At 43.7% G+C, this 20,332-nt stretch overlaps 1 protein-coding gene across 1 annotated transcript in view; it reads right to left on the reverse strand.

Moving 5' to 3' along the window:
• Positions 1–17,153: 17,153 nt before the first annotated feature.
• The window catches only part of SSC4D (scavenger receptor cysteine rich family member with 4 domains), a 34,339-nt gene continuing 31,160 nt past the window's right edge, over positions 17,154–20,332 (reverse strand). Inside the window, exon 8 of the mRNA XM_077299639.1 lies at positions 17,154–20,277. Coding sequence (XP_077155754.1) covers positions 19,961–20,277 — 317 coding nt within the window. The 3' untranslated portion in view covers positions 17,154–19,960. The remainder of the gene's footprint in view (positions 20,278–20,332) is intronic.

A 20,332-nucleotide genomic window follows, 5' to 3' on the forward strand; every position in this document is an offset into this window, starting at 1 on the left:
TTGATGCTGCAGTACCTGTCCTGTCTGCGGTCATTGCGAAATCGCTCCACAACCTGGTCAGAAAACCCCTCTGTCCAATGCCACTTCTGATTTGTGCACCTCTAACACCTCTGCCCTGTACCCCCCTGCAGCTCGTGTGAGAACCATCACCGGCGCTGTGTGCTGGGAATGCCTGAATCAAACGGTCTACAAGAGTAGCTTGTTTGGTTGCTAATATTTGTTCGAGGTTCTCATGTGGCATTATATTTTGCAATTTGCCTTTATAGCGAGGGTCAAGGATGCAGGCCAACCAGTAATCGTCATCGCTCATCATTTTAATAATGCGTGGGTCCCTTTTGAGGATACGTAAGGCATAATCCGCCATGTGGGCCAAAGTTCCAGTTGGCAAATCTGCGGTTGTGCTGGTTTGAGGGGCAGTTACAGGCAAATCTACGTCACTTGTCTCCCTTAAAAAAACAGAACCCGGCCTTGCAACGCCACTAATTTCTGTTGGCCCAGGAGAAGATTCCTCATTAAAAAAGTACTCATCCCCATCATCCTCCTCGTCCTCCTTCTCCTCTTCGCCCTCTACCGCATCCTCTACACGGCCCTGACCAGACAATGGCTGACTGTCATCAAGGCTTTCCTCTTCCTCGGCTGCAGACGCCTGCTCCTTTATGTGCGTCAAACTTTGCATCAGCAGACGCATTAGGGGGATGCTCATGCTTATTATGGCATTGTCTGCACTAACCAGCCATGTGCATTCCTCAAAACACTGAAGGACTTGACACAGGTCTTGTAGCTTCGACCACTGCACACCTGACAACTCCATGTCTGCCATCCAACTGCCTGCCCGTGTATGTGTATCCTCCCACAAAAACATAACAGCACGCCTCTGTTCGCACAGTCTCTGAAGCATGTGCAGTGTGGAGTTCCACCTTGTTGCAAAGTCGATGATTAGGCGATGCTGAGGAAGGTTCAAAGAACGCTGATAGTTCTGCATACGGCTGGAGTGTATGGGCGAACGGCGGATATGCGAGCAAAGTCTGCGCTGTTGTGAATTTGGATTCTGGGCTCCCCCGGTGGCTACTGGTGGAATTGAACTGTGTCTTCATCTTCTCTGTTCACCTGTTCCCATCAAGATGTGGGAGTCGCTATATAACCTTGCTGCTCTGTTAGTTGCTTGCCGGTCAACAATGTTATCAGAAGCCTCTCTGTGCTTGTTCCTGCTCCTAGACAACTACTAGATAAGTTGGACTCTTGTCCATGTTTGTTTTTGCATTTTTGTTCCAGTTCACAGCTGTAGTTTCGTTACTGTGTCTGGAAAGCTCTTGTGAACAGGAATTGCCACTCTGGTGTTATGAGTTAATGCCAGAGTTTTAAAGTAATTTCTGGATGGTGTTTTGATAGGGTTTTCAGCTGACCATGAAAGTGTCCTTTCTGTCTTCTGCTATGTAGTAAGTGGACCTCAAATTTGCTAAACCTATTTTCATACTACGTTTGTTATTTCATCTTAATTCACCGCCAATACATGTGGGGGGGCCTCTGTCTCCTTTCGGGGTATTTCTCTAGAGGTCAGCTCAGTTCCCATCTTCCAAGAGCTAGTTCCTATATATGCTGATGCTATGTTCTCTTGCCATTGAGAACATGACACTGCGCACTTTGAGGAGCAGGTCGGGTAACCCCGGATAACTTTTCAGGAAGCACTGCACCACCAGGTTTAAGGTTTGAGCCAGGCAAGGAATGTGTTTCAGTTGGGAAAGGGCTATGGCAGCCATGAAATTCCTTCCGTTATCACTCACTACCTTGCCTGCCTCAAGATGTACAGTGCCCAGCCATGACTGAGTTTCTTTCTGCAAGAACTCGGACAGAACTTCCGCGGTGTGTCTGTTGTCGCCCAAACACTTCATTGCCAATACAGCCTGCTGACGCTTGCCACTAGCTGTCCCATAATGGCACACCTGGTGTGCAACAGTGGCAGCTGCGGATGGAGTGGATGTGCGACTGCGGTCTGTGGACGAGCTCTCGCTTCTGCAGGAGAAGGAGGAAGAGGAGGAGGGGGGGCGAACGCCTACAGCCAACTCTTTCCTTGACTGTGGGCTAGGCAGAACTGTCCCAATATTGCTGTCCCCTGTGGACTCTGCATCCACCACATTCACCCAGTGTGCCGTGATGGACACGTAACATCCCTGGCCATGCCTACTGGTCCATGCATCTGTTGTCAGGTGCACCTTTGTAGTCACAGACTGCCTGAGTGCATGGACGATGCGGTCTTTAACATGCTGTTGGAGGGCTGGGATGGCTTTTCTCGAAAAGAAGTGTCGACTGGGTAGCTCGTAGCGTGGTACAGCGTAGTCCATCAGCGCTTTGAAAGCTTCGCTTTCAACTAACCGGTAGGGCATCATCTCTAATGAGATTAGTCTAGCAATGTGGGCGTTCAAACCCTGTGTACGCGGATGCGAGGATGAGTACTTCCTTTTCCTAACAAGAGTCTCATGTAGGGTGAGCTGGACTGGAGAGCTGGAGATCGTGGAACTAGTGGTGGTGCCGGTGGACATGGGTGACTGAGAGAGGGTTGGAGATGGTATTCTTGCCAGTGCCCTACATGCAGTGTTTCCTACTGCGAACCTGGTGATTCCCTGACTGCTTTGGCATGGCGACGAAAGCTGCACAGATACTGCAGGTGGTGCGGGAAATGGTGGGTTTACAGTGAGGGAAGGGATGTAGCGTTGCTGACTAGCTTCATTGGCCGAGGGTGCTGCAACCTTTAGGGACGTTTGGTAGTTAGTCCAGGCTTGCAAATGCATGGTGGATAAATGTCTATGCATGCAACTTGTATTTAGACTTTTAAGATTCTGACCTCTGCTTAAGGTAGTTGAACATTTTTGACAGATGACTTTGCGCTGATCATTTGGATGTTGTTTAAAAAAATGCCAGACTGCACTCTTTCTACTATCAGATACCTTTTCAGGCATTGCAGACTGAGCTTCTTTAACCGGATGGCCATGCTGTCCTCCAACAGGTTTTGGTTTTGCCAAGCGTTTTTGGCCAGATACGAGCCCGGCAGATGGAACCTGTTGTGATGTTGATGCCTGCTGTGGCTCCTCCTCCTCCGCTTCAGAACTACTGCCGCCTGCACCCTGTTCCCCCAATGGCTGCCAATCGGGGTCAACAACTGGGTCATCTATGACCTCCTCTTCTATGTCGTGTGCAACTTCGTCTGTGTCACCGTGTAAGCCAGTGGTATAGCATTCGTGACGGGGCACCATAGTCTCCGCTGGGTTTGATTCTGCCTCACTACACTGCGAGGGCAATGTTCTGGTCTGAGTCAAAGGAACAGCATAGTAATCTGGCTGTGGCTGTGCACTCCATGTCCGATTCAACTTCTAATGGGCATGGCCTGTTAACTGTTTCACTGTCTAACCCAGGAACGGTATGTGTAAAGAGCTCCATGGAGTAACCTGTTGTGTCGACTGACGCATCCTTCACTGTTGTTCTGGGTGAAGGACACAAGGAAGCGACTTGTTCCTGACCGGGAGCATCCACTGACGATGCACTGCTCTGACATTTGGCACTTTCCGAGGAGGAGGCGAAAGAGCTAGAGGCAGAGTCAGCAATGAAAGCCAATACTTGTTCCTCCTGCTCCGGCTTCAAAAGTGGTTTTCCTACTCCCAGAAAAGAGAGCGTTCGAGGCCTTGTGTAGCCAGACAACGAACCTGGCTCAACTACTCGAGACTTAGGTGCTGTACTGCTTTTACCACGACCACCTGATGCTCCACCACCACTACCATCATTACCAGCTGACAATGACCGCCCACGGCCACGACCTCTTCCACTAGACTTCCTCATTGTTTGCAAAACGTAACCAAAGTAACGGTATTTGTTACTGTAAAACAACTTATAAGGTGAACTCAAACTTCTGTAGGATTTATATATACCTTTATAGGTGCCTGACGCTGAAAGGAAAATCAGGCCCAATGTTACACACTAGGTTTTCTGTGCCCCAATAATTTGAGACATATGGCACACACAGGACCGGCACTCAAGCAGAAATGCCAATCTTAATCTCCCACAATTTTTTTTTTACAGGGAGTATTTACCAAAAAAAAAAAATGGCCCAATATTACACACTGGTTTTCAGTGGCACACAATGAGAGACAGATGCCACACACAGCACTGGCACAGAGGCAGACTTGCCAATCTTATCTCCCACTATTAATTTTTTTTTTTTACAGGGAGAATTTACCCCCCCCAAAAAATGGCCCAATATTACACACTGGCTTTCGGTGGCACACAAGGAGAGACAGATGCCACACACAGGACTGGCACAGAGACAGACTTGCCAATCTTTATCTCCCACTATTAATTTTTTTTTTACAGGGAGAATTTACCAAAAAAAAAAAATGGCCCAATATTACACACTGGTTTTCAGTGGCACACAATGAGAGACAGATGCCACACACAGCACTGGCACAGAGGCAGACTTGCCAATCTTTATCTCCCTGCAGTAATCTCAGATAAGTATGGCAGGCAGCTATAAAAAGGACTGCTGCACACAAAAGTGTGGACAAACAAACAAGATAGCTGTGCAGAAAGGAAGGAACAACAGGATTTGTGCTTTGAAAAAAGCAGTTGGTTTGCACAGCGGCGTACACACACAGCAACGCAGCTATCAGGGAGCCTTCTAGGGCAGCCCAATGAGCTACAGCGCTGAGGAAAAAAAAATGTAGCTTCCACTGTCCTGCAAACAAAAGGTGGTGTTGGACAGTGGAAATCGCTACAGCACAAGCGGTTTGGGGGTGAATGTACCCTGCCTAATGCTCTCCCTGCTTCTGACAAAGCGGCAGCAACCTCTCCCTATGCTCAGATCAGCAGCAGTAAGATGGCGGTTGGCGGGAACGCCCCTTTATAGCCCCTGTGACGCCGCAGAAAGCAAGCCAATCACTGCAATGCCCTTCTGTAAGATGGTGGGGACTGAGATCTATGTCATCACGCTGCCCACACTCTGCGTCCACCTTCATTGGCTGAGAAATGGCGCTTTTAGCGTCATTGAAACGCGACTTTGGCGCGAAAGTCGCGTACCGCATGGCCGACCCCACACAGGGATCGGGTCGGGTTTCACGAGACGCCGACTTTGCCAAAAGTCGGCGACTTATGAAAATGAACGATCCGTTTCGCTCAACCCTAGTGTTGAGCATTTGAAATAGTGCAGTAGTCCATTTAAAATGGTTAAGACAAGGGACGGGGAAGTTGACGTGATGGTGCATCCAGAGGATGAGGCCATGGCCAAGGTGAAAGTGGGCAACAACAAAGACCCGCATGTTCTCGCTCGACCTTCCTGCCCCAGTTTCTAGGGGACCGCAGCACACCACTATTGAAGCCAGAGCAGTGTGAAACGGTTGTTGGTTGGATAGCGGATAATGCTTCCAGTCACTTAGCCACCACCACCACCTTCTCTTCCACACGGTCAAGTCTGAGTAGCCGTGAGTGTGGCCAGGATATTCCTCACCCTGATCCTCCTTCCTCCCACAATGCCAAGTGCCCTGAGACAACTGATTCCACACTTGGACACTCTGAAGAGCTGTTCAGTTTTCCATTTCAAGATTCAGAAATCTCTGCCGGTCAACTTGAAGTGGGGAAAGATGAGATTGCATGTAGAGCTGCCCAAAACATTGACTAGCCCCAATCACACGAAGGCGATGGTGGGAAAGTGTCACAAGAGGTGGACGATGATGAGACACAATTGCCAGAAAGTCAGGAGGAGGAGCAGGGTGCGGATGTGGAAGACAAGGTGGTGGATGACATAGTGACTAACCCAACCTGGCAGGAGGACATGCATAGCGAGGACAGCAGCACAAATGGGGAAGGAGGTATATCCCCCCCAACAGGCAGGAAGAAGCAGTGTGGTGGCCACAGACAGAAGGCGTGCATCCGTTCCCAGTAACAGCAACATGAGGGAAGTTGCCATCCCTACTGTTAGATCTTCCCGAGTCTGGTTATTTTTTAAAGACTCTGCCAATAACCCCAAACATGCCATTTGCAGCACCTGCCATGCCCGCATCATCAGGGGTAGCAAAACAACCAGCCTGACCACCACCAGCATGATCAGACACATGCAAGCAAAGCACCCAACTTTGTGGGCCGAACCCAAGGCTCCAGGACCACTGATCACACCACTGCTTCTTCCACTGTTTTGCGTAGAAGCCAATCCCCAGTACACCGTGCATGTGAAGATGCCTCTAGCCCTGCACCTGTTGTGCCCCACAGTCAAGCAGCACCATCAGCAAGCCCGTCCACGTCCTTGTCCCAGCACAGCGTTCAGTTGTCTATAACCCAGTCTTTGGAATGCAAGCGGAAATACCAACGCCCCACAGGCCACAGTCCTCAATTCTAATATTTCTCTTCTGCTTGCACTAGAAATGCTACCTTTTAGGCTTGTTGAGATGGAAGCTTTCCGCAACGTGATGGCGGTACTCGGTCCCCAGTCGCCACTATTTCTCCTGGTGTGCCGTACCGGCATTACACCAGCATGTGTCCCACAACATTACCCGTGCCCTCAACAATGCTGTTCCAAGGAAGTCCACCTAACCACGGACACGTGGACAAGTGCTTGTGGGCAGGGACGGTACATCTCAAAGACGGCACACTGGGTTAACATAGTGGAAGCCAGGACCCAGTCGGACCTTGGGATGAAACACATCCTCCCCACGCCGAGGATTGCTGGCCCTATGTCAATCAGGGTTGCCCCCAGTTTCCTCTTCCTCTTCCGTGTTTCAGACTTTATGTCCTTACTGATAAGCATCCTATGAGTAAGGACATAAAGTCTCAAAACACATCAGGCGTGCAGGGGATGTTTGCTCCTTGAGACTCTATGATATGTATGTTTTTAACTTTTTACAAACTATGGATTAAATAAAAGACAAAACTTTAATTTTTATGGAAATCACCTGGTGCTGGTTTTTCCTTTTTTCCTGGAAAAGCATTACACCTACTTGGCTTGCCTACTCCAACAAGAAATCAGGAAACTAACCAAATGTGCAGGGAGATTTTCAGAGAAACAAACTACAACATTGCTGAACTCACAGCATTGGTACCTCACAATGAGCCACTATTGGTAGCAGACCAAAGAGATGCCTACAACCAAATTTTAAGTTTCATTGCAACCAAAGTGTGATTGTCTTCCTAGTGAGGTGGAACAGGAAAGACCTTTTTAATGAACTTGCTCCTAGCAAAATTTCGGCAACAACAAAAGATTGCACTTGCAGTGGCATCTTCTGGAATTGCAGCTACACATTTAACTGGTGGTAGGATGGCACATTTGACATTCAAGCTACCACTTGTCACAATGACAGCCCAGTTTGCAACATTGCCAAAGGATCAGGACAGGTCAAACTGCTTCAAAAGTACAGTGCCACAATGTGGGATGAATGCACGATGTTACACAAGAGGGCTCTGGAAGCAGTGGACAGACTCCTGCAAGACTTGCGTGGAAACAATTCTATCATGGAAGGTGTAGTTACAGTTATATGAAAAAGTTTGGGCACCCCTATTAATCTTAAGCTTAATGTTTTATAAAAATTGTTTTTTTTGCAACAGCCATTTCAGTTTCATATATCTAATAACTGTTGGATACAGTAATGTTTCTGCCTTGAAATGAGGTTTATTGTACTAACAGAAAATGTGCAATCTGCATTCAAACAAAATTTGACAGGTGCATAAGTATGGGCACCCTTATCATTTTCTTGTTTCAAATACTACTACCTACTTTTTACTGACTTACTAAAGCACTTTTTTGGGTTTTGTAACCTCATTGAGCTTTGAACTTCATAGCCAGGTGTATGCAATCATGAGAAAAGCTACTTAAAGTGGCCACTTGCAAGTTGTTCTCCTGTTTGAATCTCCTCTGAAGAGTGGCATCATGGGCTCCTCAAAACAACTGTCAAATGATCTGAAAACAAAGATTATTCAACATAGCTGTTCAGGGGAAGGATACAAAAAGCTGTCTCAGAGATTTAACCTGTCAATTTCCACTGTGAGGAACATAGTAAGGAAATGGAAGAACACAGGTACAGTTCTTGTTAAGGTCAGAAGTGGCAGGCCAAGAAAAACATCAGAAAGGCAGAGAAGAAGAATGGTGAGATCAGTCAAGGACAATCCTCAGACCACCTCCAGAGAGCTGCAGCATCAACTTGCTGCAGATGGTGTCACTGTGCATCGGTCAACTATACAACGCACTGTTTTTTGCCACCATGCATAACGCCTTTTTGTATGACCAAACAACTCAATCTTGGTTTCATCAGTCCACAGGACCTTCTTCCAAAAAGAAATTGGCTTCTCCAAATGTGCTTTTGCATACCTCAGCCGACTCTGTTTGTGGCGCGCTTGCAGAAACGGCTTCTTTCGCATCACTCTCCCATACAGCTTATCCTTGTTCAAAGTGCGTTGTATAGTTGACCGATGCACAGTGACACCATCTGCAGCAAGTTGATGCTGCAGCTCTCTGGAGGTGGTCTGAGGATTGTCCTTGACTGATCTCACCATTCTTCTTCTCTGCCTTTCTGATGTTTTTCTTGGCCTGCCACTTCTGACCTTAACAAGAACTGCACCTGTGTTCTTCCATTTCCTTACTATGTTCCTCACAGTGGAAATTGACAGGTTAAATCTCTGAGACAGCTTTTTGTATCCTTCCCCTGAACAGCTATGTTGAATAATCTTTGTTTTCAGATCATTTGACAGTTGTTTTGAAGAGCCCATGATGCCACTCTTCAGAGGAGATTCAAACAGGAGAACAACTTGCAAGTGGCCACTTTAAGTAGCTTTTCTCATGATTGCATACACCTGGCTATGAAGTTCAAAGCTCAATGAGGTTACAAAACCCAAAAAAGTGCTTTAGTAAGTCAGTAAAAAGTAGGTAGTAGTATTTGAAACAAGAAAATGATAAGGGTGCCCATACTTATGCACCTGTCAAATTTTGTTTGAATGCAGATTGCACATTTTCTGTTAGTACAATAAACCTCATTTCAAGGCAGAAACATTACTGTGTCCAACAGTTATTAGATATATGAAACTGAAATAGCTGTTGCAAAAAAAACCATTTTTATAAAACATTAAGCTTAAGATTAATAGGGGTGCCCAAACTTTTTCATATAACTGTATTGTTTTGGCAGGTGACTTTCAACAAACACTACCCGTTGTACCAAGATCAACCCCTGCAGATGAACTAAATGCTTGCCTAAAAGCATCATACCTTTTGGAGACAAGTGAAGAAAATGTTGCTAAACACAAACATGACGGTCCACATGAGAGCTGATGTTTCTACCTGACTGTTCTTAAGCCAGCTGTTGACTATTGGAGATGGCAAGGCACCAACAAACTCAACCACTGGACAGATCATGTTTCTAAGTAACTTTTCCTGCATAGTTATATTAATTGAAGAGCTAAAAGAAAAGGTTTTTCCAAACATGCAAATTCAGAAAGGCTGGCTGTGTGAAAAGGTTATTCTAACTCCAAAAAAATGATAGTGTAAACAAGATCAGTCTTCAAATTTTAAGTCTCCTTCCAGGTATGTGCACGACCTGCAAGTCAGTGGATACAGTATCAGATCCTGATCAAGCATTATTCTATCCAATAGAGTTACTCAACTCCATGGAACCACAAGGACTTCCTCCGCCTAAACTCTTTCTAAAACCTGGAGCACCTATTCTGCTGTTGAGAAATTTAGATCCACCAAAGTTGTGTAATGGAACAAGACTCTTGATTAAGAACCTGTTTACACATGTAATTGAAGCAACCATTTTGACAGGATGTGCCAAAGGAGAGGACATTTTCATTCCAAGAATTCCACTCATTCCATCTGATTTGCCTTTTGATTTTAAACGCCTCCAGTTTCCAGTTCGACTGGCATTTGCAATGTCTATTAACAAGGTTCAGGGACAGTCCTTGAAAGTAGTAGGGATCGATTTGCAATCTTCATGCTTTTCTCATGGTCAACTTTACGTGGCCTGTTCAAGAGTTGGAAATGCCAAAAATCTGTTCATCTTTGCACCGGACCGAAAAACCAAAAATATTGTTCATCAAAAGGCTCTTGAATGAGTTGAAAATAAAATACTATCAATACTTGGGTAATCATTTAGTTAATTTGTGTTGCAAATCTGTAGTGTTGAATATATGATGGGAAATGTTTTTATGTGCAATATAATCATTAGAATTTGTTATAACTATCCACAGGTTAGTTACTATGGCCGGGCAATGGCGGACTCTTCAGCTAGTAATATATAATAAAGAGAGGCAAGGTAGTCAAGACTGATGGAATGGAATTACAAAAGGCCACATAGCAGATGTACAAGTACCTCAGCTCCCACAGAGATACGGTAACCAAGATGAGGAGGCAAGGAAAGCAGCAACATACAAACACCCTCAAAGGGTAAGACAGGTCCTAAAGAGCCAGCTCAATGGGAAGAATAAAATCCACGCCATCAATACATATTCCCTGCCAGTTATCAGATACCCTGCAGGCATAGTGTGCTAGCCAAAAAAAGAGATGGAAGCTGCAGATGTGAATCCCGAAAGCTCCTCATGTTGCGTGGAATTCTCCACCCTAAGTCTAACTCCCAAAGATTGTATATCAACAGAAACAAACCTTCACTGATGAAACAAGGAGTATCCAGGAATATATTAGAAAATTGGCACCAAAAGTTGAGATGCAGAGAGAAAGCCTAAGGGCAGCAACAACAACAGATCTGGAAGGAAGAACAGGAACATGTACCATCAACAGATAATGGAAGTGGCTGACATGGAGAAATTCTACCAATGGCTGGAGAAAGATGGACTCCAAGAAGTCAGAGTATAACTTCCCTGCCGGCATCACTGCATGGCTTCCCATCTCCGATCTTACTTACCACTCTGAGCCATGATGTGAGTTCTGTCCTCTGCTGGCTCCTTGCTGTGAACCTCATGTCCTTGCTTGCTGTATGCTTAGGGTGGTGGCATTGGCACTTCCTGAGTCTTAAAGGGACACTGTGCACCTTCCTATGGTGTCCCCAGCCAATTGCCAAGAGGCGTCAGGTACTTAAGGCATCTCCACCCATAGGGAGATGCCTGAGCAACATTCTCAGTCTGTGTTCTGCTAGTCAGTTGCCAGGTTCTGTCCTGTTACTATTTTTGCTTCTTCCACCCTGGGGGCTGTATACCCAGGCCTGTTCCTGTTTCTTGTGTCTCATTTCTGCCACTCTGGGGGCTGCATATCCAGGCCTGTTCCTGTTTCCTGTGTGTCCTGTTCCTGCCATCCTGGGGCTGTATACCCATACCCAGGCCTGAATGCTTTATCCTGAACTTGTTCCCATGTCCATCCTAGTCTGTACTAAGTCTGTTTCCTATACCTGTTTGTATCCTTATCTGTTGCCTTCCCTACTCGGTTGTGTGTATCCTTGTGTCTGCTCCCATCCTGCGGCTCTGCTCTGCTCTGCCCTCCGCATCCTGCGGCTCTGCTCTGCTCTGCCCTCCGCATCCTGCGGCTCTGCTCTGCTCTGCCCTCTGCATCCTGCAGCTCTGCTCTGCTCTCCACATCCAGTGGCTCTGCTCTCCGCATCCAGCGGTTCTGCTCTGCTCTCCGCATCCAGCGGTTCTGCTCTGCTCTCCGCATCCTGCGGTTCTGCTCTGCTCTCCGTGTCCTGCGGTTCTGCTCTGCTCTCTGCATCATGTAGCTCTGCTTTGCTCTCGCTCTGACCCAGTGTCTCTTGTTCCCTCCAGTCTGTACTGGTTACTACCTGGTCTGTTATCCCACTCGTATCTGCCTTTGTTCCCGTGCAGGGCTGCCACTAGGAATTTCATGGCCCCATACTGGCAAATTTTCTGGGCCCCTTTAGGACTCCGCCCAGGCTCCACACCAGCCCCGCCTCCACCCCTCGAACTGTCCAGTCAAAAGATTTTTTTAAGAAGCCACCCCGACAAGGTAGAGTCTTTTGGCCAGGCTCTACTCTAACCTATTAAACATTTGTTAAAATATCCAATACAATTTTAGGTATATCTGTATTTATTTTTCTATTTTTAAAATGAGCAATAATAGCACATACAGGGGACAAATACCACCACACCATGACCAGACCGCATACATAGTATTAGGAAAAAGAAAAAAGACTTTCCATTCAAAAAAAATGGGACATGGAATCCATTCCAATTCATGAATATCATGTAATGTGCATAGTGTAGATGTAAACAATTTTCATGAACTGCTAAATGGGCTTTGCCTAGTCTCAAAGAAAGTGGCAAGTGATGGAAGTGATGCTTCTTCCATGGAAGAAGCATTATGTGAAACGATGCTGTCGGGGTGAGAGCGTGAGGCAGCGGGGACCTTTACATCCAGCACTTTATAGGTATTGTACTACACATAATACTGTGAGCTACATATTAGCCTTTCCTTTGTCTACGCACTTGCCACTTTTTCATTGAGACTAGGCAAAGCCAATTTAACAGTTCATGGTAATTGTTTATCTGCACTATGCACTATGCACTTTGCATGATATTCATGAATTGGAATTGATTCCATGTCCCAATTTTTTCCTTTTTTCTTTTTCCTGATACTATGTAGTGTAATACCCTATGTGCTGATATTCACTTTGTGTCCTGATGCTCCCGTATTCCTCGTATGTTCCAGAAGTTTGATTTCACTTTATTCTATTATATATTTTTATCTAATGCCAATTAAAGATAATTTTAATTTCAGTATTAGATTTATAAGTGTTATTCATAACAGCAATAACAGAGGGAGTTGTCTCTGCTGTAGAGGTATCTGTATTAAACACTTCTTTTGTCTCTGAAAGTATAGTAATCTGGTTAGAAAGGAATTTTGGCAGAATCCATAATTTACGATTTTGTTATTCCCAACTTAAATATCTTCTGTCTTAAGGTAATGTAAGTAATTCCCACTTTTCTTATCTCTGTGCTTGTAATAAAAACTTTGTGATGGGGCTTCTGAAAGTCAGACAAGCCAGTACACCAAGAGATCCTGCCCTTGTCTCCAATCAATTGACTCCCTGATTTGATAAAAACTGGCAAATGCGTGAAACCTTTTCAATTTCTCCTAAAACTTTCCATACAGGTTTCCCCTACACATCCAAGGGACAATCCTACTTGCATCAGGTACTAATTTTATTAATATCTCTTTCAGCAACAGGTTATTTGTATAACAATTATCTCTGGCTTGACTATCTTTGTTATCACCGTTCTCTGATTCATTTTACACTGCCTGCTGCTATCAAATCCTAGGCACTATTTGCACATGCACTTTAATCACCTTTTCTCCTCTCCTTGTTCATTGTCTTTATTTTATATACCTGCAATTGCTTGTTCCATATTATGTGTTTCTGCAGCAATAATTATCTACATGGTATATTGATATTATCAGGCCTTTTGTCTGCATTTTTGCACAAAGCTTGGTTCTTATGTTCAAGTACTTAAGGTATTCATGTACTGATGGTGGTTCAAGTGATGTATTAATGTTATATTAATGGCTCTGGTGATGTATTCATGTACTGATAGTGTTTTTGGTGATACATTCATGTACTGATGCCCGTTCTGGTGATGTATTCATGCACTGATTGTTCTAGTGACCTTTATTTACAGATGATGGCTCTGGTGCCATATTCATGTACTATTGATGACTCTGGTGTTCTATTTATGTGCTGATAATGATTTTGTTTTCAAATTGATGAAGTGATAATTGTTCTAGTGATGAAAACATCATCACTATATGAATATGCAGCGCCCCAGAGTCCTGGTCGTTGCAGTAATGTCGTTTTTCCACCGGGGGGAGTGATATTACATCTGATGGTACTAAAGGAGTTCACCTTGCCAGGTATCACAAGACACACACTACACTTCACACTCCAGTCCACCAGGGGGAGCCTTGCTCCTATCTATTAGGGCACTCCTCACATTCAGGTAAAACTGGTGGGTTGGATAGGAAGTTACGTCATGGAAGGTGCTGAACGCGCTCATTTTAAGCAAAGAAGGCTGCCGGTTACTACCAGGGCGCGTCCAAGGGTGAGTATATCCCTATTTTTTATTTTAATTCTTTATTTTTTACATGGATATGGATCCCAGGGCCTGAAGGAGAGTTTCCTCTCCTTCAGACCCTGGGAACCATACACTGGGAACTTCCGATTCCGATTCCCGATACCACAAAAGTATCGGATCTCGGTATCGGAATTCCGATACAGCAAATATCGGCCGATACCCGATACTTGCGGTATCGGAATGCTCAACACTACTAGTCAGTGAGAAGCTGACTGGGCTCGGCCCAGGCAAGACCTGTCAGGCAGACAGGGGGAGAAGGAGGAACATCTGAGCTGCAGACAGAGGGTCCCTGTCAGGGGTGGGATCCTGGCAGAGGCCTAACACGAGACAGAAAGACACGGAGCTGCACCTGCACGCCATGCGGCGGCATCCTAAGAAAGGACAAGAAAGGAATTGTATTGTGGAGAGTGAGAAACGAAGTCACAGCACAAGGAGATAATACCGGGAGGAGTTCTGCCCCAAGATCGGCAGCCTCCTTGAGGCGAGTAGCGGGTGGCCGGAACACCGAGGGAGTAATTGACTCTACGCATTACTTCAGAAACCGGCAGGACAGTCAATTCCAAGTTGGCTGCCCGACCTGAATACCTAAGAAGACACGGTGGCAAATTGTGGGGGTCGGGGCATCTCTAGGGTCCCTACAAACAAGCCCAGGCTATCCCAGTCATACGGGTTGTCCTATCCATACCATCTGGGGGACAGAGAGAGAGAGAGAGAGAACATCAGAAACATCCACAAAAGTTGTGAGGACTATCCCGTGGTGCTCAGCTGAGAGGTACTACAACACACAGGCGCTAGTAGGAAGGCTACTGATTTCCACCTGAGTAAGGGAACTCTGGATGTGCCTTTCGGACCGGCCGGACTCAGCCTGCCCTGTGATCAGTGCTCTGGACAGTGGATGCTGAAGCCTTCAGTAAAGGTAAAGAGACTGCACCCCTTTTGTGTCCTCGTTATTCACTGAGCCTTACATCGTCCACCATTACCACTTACACATCTGGGAAGCCCTGGGGATATACTTCACCTGTGGGAAGGTATACCATATTCCACTCCATCACCCCAGTGGACCCCTAGCAGCGTCGGTCACCCTGACCGAATACCACAGGTGGCGTCACGAACACTAGACAAACTTCACCTTTAATTGGACACCCCTCAAAAGGGCCACGGACCGGGTCTGGCCAACGTGACATCCCCCAAACCGACGGACCCGGGACCGGGTACCCCATTGCCCTTGACGTGGGGGTGCTCCAAATACTTCACCAGAGCCATCAGAAGCAAATGAATACAGCATCTGATCAACCATCACTGCCTGTAGATCACCAGAACCAGAATAAAGCACCAGAACTACTATTAGCACATGAATATGTCACCAGAACCAATACAGGAATATGGTACCAGTATCAATACTGTATATGATTACATCACCAGAATCCCTGTCATGGGAAAACTTCAACAAAGAGAGACCAAAGGATTGCGGCATCTGGTTACACAAACCCCTGCATGTATTACATCTGACTCGCCTTCCTTTTCGAAGTGCAGGTCTTCCTTGATCTGTTATTGCAAGGGTTAATCAGTTCTGTCTACCTCCTAGAGTTCTCGGTCCTGAATTGTCTCAGCTGTCCTGTGTTTGCCACTCCTCTCAGGTATTTATGCTTACCTCTTGCACTAGGGAATTGCTGGTGATAGTTTACAATTTCCTGGGTTGGTGATGAAGTAGAATCCTGAATTAGCAGCAGTCATTTGGTGCTGTTAGCTGTAGATATCTGCGTGGATTTGGTATTGCGTGTTAATCCTAATCTTCTTTCTTATTTGGTTTATCACTCCTACTGTTTCCTTGATTTCCACTCGGTTGTTTAGCGAATTTGTTTGTATGATTTTAGTTTTCTTTTATCCCTGTCTGTTTCCCCTGTCTGTCAGGTTTGTGGTATCCTGTACACTTCTGCCCATATCTTCCTGGGTAGGGAAGGAAACAGATCAGCGTGCATATGGGACCACCGCAAGCTATGAGACCCCAACATCTCCACCATCAGAGTTAATCTGTGGAACAGAGATAGTCTAGGATCCTCCTAGCTTGAGGGACAGGGAAGGAGCCCATTGCTCTGGGAGGTTGAACTGTCAAATCTTGTTTTAACTAACATTAGTGATCAGTACATATTGAGACAAATGTCTATAGATGCAAGATTGTTTTCATATCAGCTAAGAAATATCAGTCAAAAGTCATATATTTTTTTAATTATATAAAATCCCTAGTTCAAGACCTTTAAAATCACTAAAAAGAGGTCTGGATAAACACGATGAGAACATTATACTGGCTCTTTACAAATCCCTAGTTAGACCGCACATAAAGTACTGTGTACAATTTTGGGCACCAGTGCTCAGGAGGGATATAATGGAACTAAAGCGAGTACAAAGGAGGGCAACAAAATTAATAAAGGGAATGGGAAACTACAGTACACAAAGATTAGCAAAACAGGATTATTTAGTCTAGAAAAAAGACGACTGGGGGGCGATCTAATAACCATGTTTAAGTATATAAGGGGACAATACAAATATCTCTCCGAGGATCTGTTTATACCAAGGAAGGTGACGGTCACAAGGGGGCATTCTCTGCATCTGGAGGAGAGAAGGTTTTTTCCGCCAACATAGAAGAGGATCCTTTACTGTTAGGGCAGTGAGAATCTGGAATTCCTTGCCTGAGGAGGTGGTGATGGTGAACTCAGTCGAGGGGTTCAAGAGAGGCCTGGATGTCTTCCTGGAGCATAACGATATTGTATATTACAGTTATTAGTTTCGTTAGAAGGACGTAGATCTGAGGATTTATTCTGATGGAATATAGGCTGAACTGGATGAACAAACGTCTTTTTTTGGCCTTGCTAACTATGTTACTAATATTGCAGCCTACCATTGACATACAATATATGACAAGACAACAAGTTGACTAACACCCTGTAAAAGGTTGTGCCCATATTCTCAGTTTATATGATAAAACTCGAACAATAACCACAGAAGAAATCCATATTTTAAGAAATGTGAGACTTTATGGTGACCATAAAACATTTTACAACAATTTTGGTTTAGATTTATAACTGTTAAATTCTGTGATATTAGGTTCCATAGTAAAGATTATTTACATAAGACCAAGTTTGTTTGATTCTCACATCAGTGACTCAGTCAGGACTTACTGTGTGCTCATTTGGCCATCATTTTTGGCCAAATATGCCAATTTAAGGCGTGAAACAGAATGTGGTTGACAGCATTTTGATATAGGTGGATATGTCTGAAAATGATGTCTAACAGAGCATACAGTGACACCATCTGCATCATTACAGTCAGTGGCCCCATCAGCACATACATTTGAATCCAGTTTTCCAGGAATTCACAAGTAAGGGAAATCGGAGCCACAGTGCAGAGACTGCAGGTTTATCATTTTAGACTGGACAACCCTTTTAAGATGATTGATGCCTCAAACAAAATTATCCCTTGATTTGTAGTTTGTTTTCAATTTTGTGCTGACACTTTTCACAACACGGAAATCTAAAACTGGGTCTAATTAATGATATCCTGTATAATAACTAGCCCTATTAGATTGCCCTAAAAACTGCAGTAACAGAGGAATACAAATTTTACATTATATGTGTCAGAACAGAATTTGAAGGAAGAAATATTCCGTAGCTGATCTCAGTGCTCTGAAAACTGTAATGTAGACTGGACAATCCTTTAAAGGTTAACTTCAAACTACATTGTGTATATTATTAAATCAAAGGACAATTATTGTTTATCATATTGTACTTTTTCTTCCGTTTTCCATCATATAGCCTTGGTTTGAATATGCCTAATATTTTATACATACAGTGTGATAACTATCCTATTAGATTGCCCTACAAAAATGTAATAGAGGAATATAGGTGTTACATTTAAAAGGAAGAAGCATTCCATAGGTGAACTCTTAAAACAGACTGCTAAAGCTTAGATAGGAAAATAATCCACTGCAGTAGATGTCAATTTGTTAAATCCTTGATACTGAAGAATGCATATATCCTATCAAAAGAAAAGGTCCCAGGAGAAGCACAGTTAGAGGGTTTCAAACTAGTCTTGTTTTTCGCACCTCAATGGTTCCTACTACTAAGAACCAATGAGGTTTTGAAACGCATCAACAAGTGCTTCCACTGGAACTTACTGCTCTGCTAGACTGGATATTAAAAGTTCAGTACAAACTTAGAGATGTATAAGGATTTTAGCAATTTACCTTTTAGCACAAGCCACTCCAGCTGTGGATTACCTTCAAGTCTTTAGGATCAAGAATCATTTGCATGTGTAATAACACAGGTTAGCAGACTACTTATTTTCCTTATTTGGACTATACTTTAATTTAAAAAGCAACCATACTTTTTGTATTTAATTACCCTTCAATCATTACAAAGTAATGAATTGTTATTATTTATTTCATTACCTTATTTGCTTATCTTTTCTCCCAAACACCAGGCTGCAGTGCTATTTAAATACAGTTCCTGAAAAGCTGCTTTCATCTGTTGCTCAGCAAGAGTTCTACACTTATATTTAGCAGTCTGTGCGTGTTACTTTCCGTCCGAGTCTCTCAGCTTATATTGGTTGAATACAGTGTACAGTGCAATATTAAAAATAAAAATATATGGAGCCTAAACAGCATCTGTAGAATTTTCAATAAATATGGTGTTGGTTTCAAAAATGTTTACTTGAAGAGGTGGGAATCTGACCTCAATAAATCCTTTCAGGCTGAGAGCTGGGACAATGCTATTAAGACCACTTACAAATCCACCATTTCGTTAGCTTTACATGAGTCCTACTTTAAGGTAATTGCTAGGTGGTATTATACCCCAATTAGATTAGCACACATAATTCCGGATTATTCACCAACTTGCTGGAGGAAATGTGGCCACCAAGGTAATTTATATCATCTTTTATGGAGTTGCCTGAAGGTAAAACTTCTATGGTCAAAAGTTTCTAATTATATTAATTCACTCACTGATAATTTTGTGCTCACACCACAAAGAGCTCCTTTTTTTTTTTTCCCTGGACATGGAAATAGTTGACCCTCAGGTTAAATTCATTATCATTCATATTTCTTGTTGTCAAATATATGTTAGCGCTTTGGTGGAATAAGCCAGATCTCCCTAAATTTGAAGACATTATAGATCAAATTCACCAACACAATTTTTTGGAGTGGAGATTCGCTGTAAATAATAGTGGTATTAAAAATTTCTTGAAAAAATGGAAGATTTGGATTGATAAATTCTATAATCCTTAACCTCCTAATAGATTTTCAAATAAAAGAAATAATTGTAATTTACTTGTCCTTCCAAAATATCGCACTCATTTAAATGCATTTATGCGTTTTGTTACTGTTGAACTATTGTATTACATTTGGTTCTCTAGTCTTTTTGTTTTCTTTAATTGTATCCCTTTCCATTCCCTCTCCCTATTCTTCACTGTTATATTTTTCCCTCCCCTATTCCCAATTCCTCGTTTTTATTCAAAAAATTAATAAAAATATTTAAAAAGAATATAGTGTACAGACCTTGCTGATCAGCAGTTGAAGGGAACTACTAAAAGAGAATAAAGTGAACATTGAAACAGCACTGAAGGATAGTGCTTAGGATAGAAGGAGGCATAATAACTGCAAAAACGTTGCGATGCCTGGAGATTAATTAAATAAAACAAGCTGAGCTACTTTTTAAAGGTCATTTTAAAACTACAGTATGTGTATTTTATTAAATAAAAAACTACTATTTCTCTCATTGTAATTTTTTTTCCATTTACCATCATGTATTTTTGGTTTTAATGGGTTAATAAAGTGCAAAAATACAGTCAAGAGACAATACAGATTATGTACATAATGTATACATTTACATATGTTCAGTATGGCTGAAGATGGAGTTTACAAAATTCCACACTTGACCCCAGCATCTTCAGAATGGTCACAATTATGGACATTCCAGCGGATATAGGAGCACTGCAATAGGGAACTTTCATTTCCATGACACTTAACGTTGTCAAGGAATATTATGCCAGTGCCCTGTCCATACCATGCTTCTCCCCATGCTTTCATGGCTGTTCCACAGCCTAAAGAACGGCAAACCACTTTTGCCGCCTTTAGGTCCCATGCATCATCACATACAGTTCCCCACTGCAATAAAAAAAATATTTCCAAACGCCCTTCACATCGATGGCTTCCATTCACTAACCGGATAGACCCTGGAAACACAGAGAAAAATATGGTATTTTGTAATTCTAACGGTTGCACATTTTT

This window comes from Ranitomeya variabilis, chromosome 3, assembly GCF_051348905.1.
Source record: "Ranitomeya variabilis isolate aRanVar5 chromosome 3, aRanVar5.hap1, whole genome shotgun sequence".
NCBI lineage: Eukaryota > Metazoa > Chordata > Amphibia > Anura > Dendrobatidae > Ranitomeya > Ranitomeya variabilis.